At 36.6% G+C, this 11,181-nt stretch overlaps 1 protein-coding gene across 1 annotated transcript; it reads right to left on the reverse strand.

Annotated features, from left to right (window-relative positions):
• Nucleotides 1-277: 277 nt before the first annotated feature.
• LOC121503893 lies at nt 278-9,797 on the reverse strand. Its single transcript, XM_041778491.1, has 17 exons — nt 9,667-9,797; nt 9,387-9,493; nt 9,104-9,238; nt 8,820-8,865; nt 8,631-8,678; nt 8,477-8,552; nt 8,288-8,371; nt 8,102-8,179; nt 7,954-8,028; nt 7,767-7,850; nt 7,597-7,647; nt 6,809-6,865; nt 5,492-5,581; nt 5,321-5,398; nt 3,818-3,907; nt 3,460-3,557; nt 278-3,380 (listed from the first exon to the last, which is right to left on the reverse strand). The coding sequence occupies exons 1-17, from the start codon at nt 9,728-9,730 to the stop codon at nt 3,373-3,375; spliced, it is 1,269 nt and encodes a 422-aa protein (XP_041634425.1). The 5' UTR covers nt 9,731-9,797; the 3' UTR covers nt 278-3,372.
• Nucleotides 9,798-11,181: the final 1,384 nt, after the last annotated feature.

The raw sequence follows: 11,181 nt of genomic DNA on the forward strand, positions 1-11,181 counted from the left end.
AATAAAACATTTTTTTCCTTCAGTTGTTGATAAATTTAGTACATAAAAACCAAATTAAAGATTTTTTTTGGGTATAAGAGAAATATAGGTGTTATAGTTGAAATAGGGAAGCATTAATTAGGCTTGCATCACCCATCAAAAGAGGTAAAAGGTGTTATTACGTTGCCTGTCATCAATGTTGGTGACTTATGTTTACTTACTGCCCCCTGGTGGAGCTCCAGTAGAAATGACACCCTCACAAAAACAGTAAAAAAAAGATCCACAGTCAAATCCACAGTAAAGTTAACAATTTATTTCCATCACCAGTACAATGCAAAGCAAAGCAAATAATAGTAGCAACAAAATAAAAGTAAGCAATCATAACAATATTTCTACAACATAGAAAATCAGTGATTTTTTTTTCTAAATATGCAATAGATGATTGGAATAAACATACTGATATATCAGTGTTTCTCAAATTTTGTGCCATGGAAATTTGTACAACCGTACATAATTACTACATCTATACACAACTTGAGTTACTTTAACCCAGTGGTTCTCAACCTGGGGATCAGGACCCCCTTGGGGGTCACCAGATGCCTTCCCAAAAATACGGAATATCTTTCAGTGATTTGAAATGGTTTATTTTACCCATTACTATTTAAATATATGCATAAAATCAGTTACAGCTAAATGGTCATTTGGATATTTACGCTCTATTCAAGGTAATGTTTAAAATATTCTTAAAATGTACGTCTGTGCGTGACCAGTCTTAATGTGCACAGCTGTGTCAACTATGCTTCCACCACCCTCTGCTACAGTGGGGGTCCCTGGTCTCTTGCACCTTTAGTTTGGGGGGTCATGAGCTGAAAAGTTTCAGAACCTCTGCTTTAACCCAATTAGACATAAGGTCACCTAAAAAACAGCCTTTAAAACCTAAGTAAAAACATCCTCCTAAAACCTGAGGGTTTTCTGAAAAACTTCACTGTATTTTGTTGTTTCCTAAACTTTTCATTTCTCCACCCTAGTACCAGGAGAAGACACGAATAAATCTAAATCATCAGTTAAACAGGTCAACATCCTCAAAATCGCCCTTTTCTTTGGGTCCACAATCACATTGAAATCTGTGTTTCTCAAAATTTTGTAGTTCTTGTGTAATTGTTTTGCTGTTCTGGTCGTCTAAAATGCTCCTCTAGTCCTCTTGCTAAAGCTGTCACTGCTCAGCTATGAAAAAACTTTTTCATCCATTAACTTCTGCTCCTAGGCTAAAACAAAAACATTATCCCATCTGCTATTTAGCAAGTATTTTAGCAAATCATAGTTCATTTCATTGGTCACTCTTAAAATAACAATGAGATCATCCAAATCAGAGTTAACATGCTTTAAAGAAGTGATTTTCTATGGATATGGTCAGAGGTGGAGCCAGATGTGTTAAATATCTGGAGCTAATACCAAACAACAGATGGACACTTTTTTAGGCAATTTAAAATACAAATTAAGAAATAAAATGCCAACAAATGTAATAGTTCTTACATTAATTTTTTTCTTAATCTAATTGTGCTGAAAGTGTCATTATCATTCTTAAATAATACAACACCTTGCAAAAATTCAATAATTTTTACTTCTGCCTCCTGGAAATGTCTATTATTTATTTTTTAAGCTACTTTGCTAATGTGGTAGGAAATTGAATTTTAAAGTTTACAACTGGAACTATGCCTGTCAAACAAAGAACATAAAAAGTATATGGGGTTACTTTTGTATACTTTTTATCCAACCTGAAAGATTCAGGGCTTTTGAAAAAACATTTGCGACCCCCTTAAGCCACCTACAGATATGGTTATGGGGGGCCTCAAAATTTTGGCTTGATTTTCCGTATGCTTTGGGTAAAAGGAAAAAGGTTGAGAAGCACTGTGATATATCATAGTAAAAATAGTAGATTAATGTTGCAGTGTTACAGTTGTAGCTCTTGCTAAAGCGATGATATTGTGTGCATTTTATCATTTAAATGCAAATAGTACCCTAGGTACGTTATTCATAGTTATAGGAGGTATTATAATAAGGAGCATTTGATAAGATTAACATGTATACACTTATCAAACATTCCTGATACTGTACATTATACGTTAATATTTGAACATTAACCCCTTAAAGCCTGAAAACACAAATGACAGCCAGAAAATTCAAATTTTTTCGGAGCTGAAATGTTTATTTCACTTTCTACTGAAATCCAAAAAATCCAAATTTCTGTAATATTTAAAATATTTATTTTTTGTATCTCATTTGATACATTAGGTGTTTTTAGTAACTATTAATCCACTTCAGGGCATTTTTATCATTTTTCAGATTGTATTCAAAAGTTCTTTTTAGTAATTTATGATCATATTGATTAGATAGAGGTATCATAAAAGTATGTATCAAATATGATGCAACAGGCTTTAAGGGGTTAAAACTAAGCCTCACAGCTGTGCATATGGTATCTTCACTGGCCGGTACACCCATCCTTTGGTCCAAGTGTCATCTTAAGAAAGAATTATAAATACTGCTCACCTCAATGTGTTGACCAAAGTCAACAGACAGTCTGTTTGACTGATCAAATACATGAATATTCTGAAGACAACGCCAGTTTCCACTAGGGTTGTCAAACTTCAGTCATCAGAACGATTTAAAGATGAAGTCACTGAGCAATGAATGCAGGGTTTTAAAAAGTACGTCTTTAAAGACAGAAAACACAGCTTGTCTTCAAAAGGAAACAAACCCCAAAGGACTGCCAGTAAAAATACCATATTCCCTCACTGTGAGAACATTATATGTTAAATATATAATAATAGGGGTGACCCCAAATAGTCAAATGTTTGTGTGAAAGAGTCTCATACAACTGCCAATCCAGTCACACACCTGTCTGTTCCACATGGATCATTCCATCACAGCTGTATGAGGCTGACTGATGACTCATTTTATGATTGGCCTGTTTTCTCCAAATTAACCACGACTCATTGGCATAAATACCAACTATCAATACTAATCAATGCAGTTTTGCAAACTGACTTGTATTTGAAATCAATCTCCTTTTAGATAAACCACATAATTAAAGTATAATAACACTCATTAATTTTTTTACACTTCCCTGCTATTACCTTTTTGTTATCTATCATTTTAGTGCATTTCCTTTTTATGATCCGATATGTGGCTGTGGTTTTAATTCTACTTTATATTGATCAAACAAATGATATTCAGTTATCAGGCAACTACAAGCAAAACTAGCAGACAAATCAGATTTGACTATTTGAATTCTTAATTTGGGACACCCCTATACATTATTTAGGTATTATCATAATAATATATAATAGATGGTTTAGTTTCATGTTGTTCTTCGTGTTTGATTCTGACTTCACGTCATTGTCCTGCAATGAACAAAAAAACTGTGAACAAAAAGCAAATTTGAGCAGAAAAGATATTATACTTATACATTTCTCTACTTACCGGTGCTGAGGAACTTTCTGGCCTGGTCTGGGGGTGAAGCGGCTCCGTCCACCAGAGTTTCAGCTTCACCTGTCATGTCAGAAAATTGGATGGCAGCTCTGGAGACAAAAACAGCACAGAACAGAGACATGAACATCAGCACAGTGATAGTTTTTCTTCACTTTCTGAGCAGACCACAGACAGGTTCTCACATTCAGACTGACCCATCAAATGGGGAGGGGGTTTACTCCCGGCAGCTGTCCAAACATCAGCAAAATATTACAGGAAGTAAAGGAGAATAAAGACAAGAAATCAACAGAGATTTCTTTTTAAGGCATGGTCTTGAGAGCTGAGTGACAGAAGAGGGAGGAAATCTCACCCCGAACTGGGCAGCAGTGGATCTCCCTCAGTCTCATCTTCTTCAGAACTACGATCAGCTAGAAGTGGTCTATTCTGTGGGTCGCCGATCCTGTAAAAAAATCAGGCCAGCAGGAAATCCACTGTGAGTACACCATGATAATCTATCGAAATACCACAACATGAAACAACACAATTATGATAGTAACTGGCCTGTTCATTTCTCTTCTGCCCTTTTTCACTCGTTTACAGTTTTACTGTAATATATTTCGGGGGGAATAATCAAATACACACACAAATACAGACTGAGAACTTTAGTCCTGTCATACTGAGATCAAGAAAGGACAGGCTGTCATTGTCTCTGCCTTCTGTAGATTGTTTTAAATAGCATTTTTTAATTTTACATTGCTCACAAAATGTTATTAAAACATTGTGAATGAAGTAATTTTCTCATCTTTCAGGGGGCCAATATAACAGACTAAAAGAACATGCATTAAAAAGTCTGTAATTTACATACAGCAGTAAAATGCTAGAAAAATCTTTTAAACTTCATAACAGTTTATAATAAATGATAATATAAAATCACTGATATGATTATTTTTATTATTATTATTAATGATAATAATAATAAAAATAATAATGATGGCAGTAATAATAATAATACTTATTGTTATTATATATTATTATCATTACTGTTATTGTTATTATTATTATTATAATTGTTGTTGTTGTTATTATTGTTAATAATAATATTAATAATAATAATAATAAGAAGAAGAAGAATAACATTATAATCATTATCAATATTATGATCACAATTATTATTATTAAGCTGAGCTGAGTTGAGCTGAATTCATTTTATAGGGACAATGCAATTTTAAAAGTTCTGTTATAAAGCATGAAACTGATGCTGTAACTTCCAGTTGTTGGAAATGAAGATGGAGTGGAAGTGAAAAAAGCTGCAGTTCCTCGACATAAAGCTGGCTGCACAGGCACCAGAGTTCAAATAAAAACCCACCTAAAAATACAATATTTATGCTTTAACAGCTGAAATAAAAATGTTTACAGCCTAGTTCAGAAAATCAAACATGGACTGAATAGTTTTTGATGTTTTTTAGGAGGAACATTTTTCATAAAATTCATCAGTATTGATTTTATGAGGCAAAAGACTTGCAGGGCCATGACTGATGTGACTGACAGGCAGGTATTTTGTTAAATGTTTACCAGGAGGCTTAAGGCCCACCTTAGTGCCACCCCTTTTGCTGTTTGCTGAACCAATGGGTGATGCCACTGGCTCTTTAAGTTATCGTTGTCATAATATATACAACATTCAGATAAATTAATACCAAGGATGTGAGGCAAAACATTAAACGTATACCTTTATATAAGAATATGTAAATTCTACCCTACAACCATTGTAAGTTAGATATTTAATAGAAAAAGTTTAAAATTGGTCTAGCTCTGGTTTGGTTAATGTGCTCCAGAATTGTTCTGTGTTCACAGTAGCTTCTGAAAGTTTGCTTACTTGTTCTGAGCATTTTGGTAGGCTGCCACATCTGCACCAAAATCAGTGGACTCATGAGCAGCACTCCATTCAGTGGGTCTTAAAAGAAAATGTACACAAAAATTACTTTAAAACACATCTTAAAGGCATGGTCTTGAGAGCTGAGTGGCAGAAAAAGAAAGGAGATCTCACCCCGAACTCGGCGGCAGTGGAGCTCCCTCCGTCTCTTCTTCCTCGAGACCACCATCATCGTGAGTCCGTCTATTCTGTGTGCCCCCAATACTGTAAAAAAATCAGGTCAGCAGAAAAATCCACAGTGAGTACTTCTTCTGTCCCTTTCCACTGAGTATTGTTTAAGTAATATTTTTCTGCTGTTTTACACCTTGAAATGGCCTTTAGTGTCATAATGATTTTATTATCATAGACTTAAAGATGTGACTCTTTCTTGTTGACTGTTTTACTCTAATATTTTTTGGGGGAAATAATCGCTCTGTTTCTCAGGTACAGACTGAGAACTTTAGCCCTGTCAAACTGAGATCAAGAAAGGGCAGGTTGTTATTGTCTCTGCCTACTGACTCTTATCTTTTGTCATATAATCAAAGTGGATTTTAAAAGAAGAAAAACTTAATTAAATTACCATTCTCATTTCAGTTCACAATCATCCTGAAAAATCTGTAGATTGTTTAAGATAACATTTTTTTAATTTTACATTGGGTTACTTACAAAATATTCGTATTAAAACATTGTGAATGGAGTATAATATTCTATCTTTTAGAAGGCCAATGTAACAGACTAAAAGGACATATATTAAAAAGTCAACATTAAAATGACAAACAGCAGTAGTTTAGTGTTCGGTAAGGAGTCAGTGACTTCAGACACTGATGATGGATATATGTAACCACAAATAGATGACAAACAATGGAACCTGCTGATCACAAAATTCCATTTTTGGAGCCAAACTTACATAAATTCAAAAAGGTTTTACTTCTGACTTTAAATACACTGTATAGTGATAAGATAACATATATATTAAAGAAAAGTATACAACCCATACATTGAGTTTTACTCTTATACTAAATTTCTACCATACCTGTTTCTTAGAAAATAAATGTCAAACAGCTTTTGACCTTTTTCAGTTGGGAGAAGTGAACGATTCATTTTGGAAAGATAAGTAAGTAAGTTAGTAAATTTTAAAAGACACTGGCTCTAAAGGTTGTATTTGTTTAGGTGGAAATGTACCACTTATGCCATATTGCTGTATACATATTAGCATTTCAAATACAAATATTAACACTTCTGGCTCGGCCCTGGGTTATGTGTCATGATTTTCCTGTAACTCACCCCTTTGAAAGAGTCCTTTAATCATACATTTCTTGAAGAAGGTTCATGGGTTTGATTGTTGATTCATTTTAAAATGTAAATGCATCAAGCTTTCAAACTATCAAGGCCACAAACTAAAAACAAAAAAAGTAAAGTTTAACTATTAAAAAGGTTAGACTTTAGTCTTACCTGACTGAGTCCTCTGCTTTGTTGTAAGTCACACCTCCTGGATCACCTCTCAAGTGTCTGAGAAAGACATATACACAGAGCTGTTAAAACTACATACACACACCGACCACTTTATTAGGCACACCAGTTCAATTATTTGTTAACACTCACAGCTAATCAGCCAATCACATGGCAGCAACTTAATGCATTTAGACATACAGACGTGGTCAAGACAACTTGCTACTGTTCAAACCGAGCATCAGAATGAGGAAGAAAGGGGACTGAAGTGACTTTGAACGTGGCATGGTTGTTGGTGCCTGGCGGGCTGGTCTGAGTATTTCAGAAACTGCTGATCTACTGGTGTTCTGGGATCCACAGTAGAATGGGATAATGCAGCCTATCACAGCTCAAATAATCTCAAACTGGTTTAGAACATGCCAATGAGTTCACTGTACTCCAGTGGCCTCCACATTTACCAGATCTCAATCCAATAGAGCACCTTTAGGATGTGGTGGAACGGGAGATTCCCATCATGGATGTGCAGCCGATAAATCTGCATCATCTGTGTGATGCTATCATGTGAATATAGACCAAAATCTCTGAGGAATGTTTCTGAATCCTTTTTGAAAATATGCCACAAAGAATTAATCCGCTCTTAAGGCAAAAGGGGGACCAACCAGGTACCAGAGAGTACTGTCTGGTAAGGGTATATTATAATACACTGTATATGTGTTTGTGTGTGTGTGTGTGTGTATTTATATATAGATAGATAGATAGTTAGTTGAGTATATTCCTTGCCAAAAGCTCACCTGTGCATGGGTCGATGACTAGAGGCTCTACCAGGTACAGTTTTGTTTTCACTGAAACAAAAAACAGAAGTTTATTTGAATATTAATCCCTCCCTGTGCAGATAAAGGGACAGTTTTTCAAATATAAAAGAATAAAAGGAATTCAAAAAGTTTATAATTGTCCTCCTTACTTTTCAGATGACTGTGTTTCGTCGATTATGATGAGGTCTTCTCTCAGACTTTTAGGATCCTCTCTATCAGTTTGAGAATCAACACTAGAGAAATAATTTGTTGTAACTGTTATTAAACATCTTTTGTAATGAAAGAGCCTGAGAGGAGGTCAAAGTGTTATTGTAGCGGCCAAACCTTTGAACTTACTTGCTCTCAAGATCAGAATTTTTCTCATTTTCCTCAGTTTCAGACAGACCAATCTCAGATTGTATTTCCCTCAACCTGCAATGACAAATTAATACAAGCAGTAACTTCACTGATCTGTGCTCACAGTAGCTTCTGAAAGCTTGCTTACTTGTTCTGAGCGTCTTGGTTGGCTGCCACATCTAATTCAGGATCAGTGGAACTGTGCGCAGAAATTCCATCAGTAGGTCTTAAAAGAAAATGAACACTTTAGAAGACCAACAGGTTATACATCTGCAGAAAAAAAAAACCATAAATGCAAGAGCAAACTGAAACTTGTTTTGACAGTAAGACCAACCTTTGGTCTCCGGCCTCGCCTATCTCGGAAACCCCCTTTGTGGTGCAAACACGGCTGAACAGAAGAGGTGTGGCCGGCTGGGCCCTGACACAGGAAACAACCGAAAAACAGGTTTCAGATTTCGTTCTGATGACACCATGAAGGAAAAATCTAAAACTGTGTTAAATGTTGAAGTTCAATACAACTTACCTTTTTTTAATAAAGAAACACCAACACAACAACCCAGCAATCCCACCAAGGACAATCACAGCAACTGACACACCAACTGGACAACAAACAACAAGTAATTATCATACATGCAACTATTATCACAATCTTACTCAGGAAAAAAACTTCCACTTACCAATGGGGCCCAGAGGTAAGTCAGTGGAAGGAAGAACCTTTGGTTTCTCTGTTTAAGGTAAAAAAAAAAAAAAAAAAAAAAAAAAAAAAACAGAGGAATAGTAGTACATGTGACTATTTAAATGTACACATCTGTGATGAGAAATTAAAAGGAAGACATGTTATTCTACACTGAATGTCATTAGCTTACCAGTTATCGTGTAGGTTAAGCAGCTGTCTTTCACATATTTCTCTCCCTGAAAATCAAGTTGCAAGTTAAAATTAAAACCAAGACTGTTTTAGCTTGCTGTTGATCTCCTAACACCTTCCAAACTCCTGGCAGTTTTACAGACAATAACATAGCTCTCTGCAAATATTTGTTTTCCTCTTAATGGTCTCATTTGTTTGAGATTTGAGTCTTATTACTTGTTAAAAAATCCTAACAGGAGCTTTATTACAAGCACATGTTAAAAAAAAAAGCAGAGGAGTACTTACAAACGGGGAAACACATTTTATATGCACATCCTGACATTCTCCCATGTAGAAGGCCGTGTAATCCAAGCTCATCCCCTCACGTAAACACTGGGATGTGTTGGAATTAGGGCCAAAGTTGGCAACAGCGATCTTAGTCTGTTGAGAGGAAAGGGTTAAAATAAGAGGAAGTAAATCAGAATAAAACTTGTTGCTTTGTTTTCTGAAAACATATGATATTTTTATTGAAATAAATGCACAGTACAATAATCTTCACCCTACAGGTTTCCGAGGAAAACCAAAATACCTCATTTTGGGTCACATAAATCTGGCTTTTGTCTGGACATTCATGTAAGTACATGAAACCATTCTGCGACTTGAGTTCTTCACATGTTGTGTTTTTTTGAGTGCAACCTGTGAAAGAACAGAGACAAGGTGGATCAAAACTAACTGTTGGGGAGTTTACTCAAACAGTCTAGCAAAGTTCAACCCGAAAGCCCACGTACCAGTGACCCAGAGAAACTGAAAGTAAAATATAACTCCCAAACCAGACAAAAAAACGTGTTAACATGTTAATCATTACTTACTTTGCATTGCTCCAACATGTAATGCTACAGTCAAAGTCCAAAATAGACACATTTTGGCGTTCATTTCGTCGAATGAAAGACAAATCTAAGCCCTCTGCTCAGGATAAGGTTGAGGAAGTGGAGAGAATGTCAGGAACAGGAACTGTGAAGGCAAAAAGTGATTGTAGTGGTGCACTTGAGACACCAGGGGAGGCCGTCGTCCTACACGTGAGAGGCACACGTTGAACTGGCTCCCATGAGAGCAAATACAGCATTCATTATCTCACTCTGACTGAAACAAAACAAAAGGTGGTGGTTTTACATGGGCTCTTAAAAAGACAAACAACCAGATGTGCTATCAGATAATCACATCCTGACGCCCTGGTTAGATTCTGCATTGTGGCTGGATTTTTCTTCCCCTCAGGTGGAAGAATTTGTTTTCATTCTGTTAGAGGATGGCAGTGAACCCGACATATTCTAACCATGAGAGAGCAAAGGGACAACAGAGGCCTCTGAGTACTCAAAGAGGCCTCTGTCATTTCCCTTTCATACCCACAGATACACACAAACACAGAGACACAAAGTGCAAGGATAAAGCAGAGGCCGCCCTGGTGCACCATGCTTCATTTACACTGCATCTTCTCTGGTCCATCGAGAAAACACAGACCAGAGTCTGTGTCACTCAATACGGGCCCTCTCTATCTCTTCAAGTCTGTCGGCTTCTTTTCCTGCATCTCTGGGTCCCTTGCTGCCTCTCCTTTGCCCTCCCCTCTCTCTTTCTTACATCCTAATAGTCAACCAGCTGGGACGGGCAGAAGAAGAAAAAACAGTGCTTCCAAAACAAACTCTCAAGTTTCCGTCTTAAACGTAATTATCTTATTGGCTCAGATGTGGGATTGGATAAAGTGACACCGAGGTAAAGAAGATTTACTTATTAGCCAATTTGGTTTGGCTAACCAGTTTAACATTGCATCATTCTAGATGGCTTCAACACTCCTTGACAAGACCCTTCTGGGTAAAGAAGACAGCATCACAACAGGCACTAAATGCACTTTGCTCAGGTCCCCCGGTGACGGAGCTGCGTGGAAGTGGACTTGTCCAATCATCTGATGCAATCTCCATGAGTATCAAGTGACAGTGGGTGGCTAAGATATCCTAACATCCCTCTTCATATCCACAGAGCCCCTGCATAAACAGAGGAGAGCAGCGATGACGCAGGACTGCATGAAAACACACACAAAGATATGAACAAGCTCGTCTCCGAGAACACACTCCCACAAACACTGCGTCCATCACTCCTGGCTCAAAGGATGGAGTAAATTCCCAGCAGTTTGAACAGGACTTCAGTTGTAAATAATTACAATTCTGCATCTTTTAAGTCCTCCCCCATCTGTTTCATCTCTATTGTTATTCCATAAAAGCAGCAATAAGAGATAAATAGCTCTCTTCTCTTTCACTGCCACCCCCTCAATCCCTCATTTTATTTCCATTTGGATTAAGAAAGTAGAGAAAATAAGCTCCAGTATTTCTTTTTTC

Source organism: Cheilinus undulatus, linkage group 21 (genome assembly GCF_018320785.1).
Source record: "Cheilinus undulatus linkage group 21, ASM1832078v1, whole genome shotgun sequence".
Taxonomy (NCBI): Eukaryota; Metazoa; Chordata; class Actinopteri; order Labriformes; family Labridae; genus Cheilinus; species Cheilinus undulatus.

What these genes read in the sequence shown, in the direction of transcription:
- LOC121503893 (XM_041778491.1), bottom strand. Translation starts at nt 9,730, where the DNA reads ATGAACGCCAAAATGTGTCTATTTTGGACTTTGACTGTAGCATTACAT. An exon ending in TTTATGTGACCCAAAATGAG is followed by an intron (nt 9,239 to 9,386) that starts GTATTTTGGTTT and finishes TCCTCTCAACAG; the next exon opens with ACTAAGATCGCTGTTGCCAA. An exon ending in TGTTTCTTTATTAAAAAAAG is followed by an intron (nt 8,372 to 8,476) that starts GTAAGTTGTATT and finishes TTCCTGTGTCAG; the next exon opens with GGCCCAGCCGGCCACACCTC.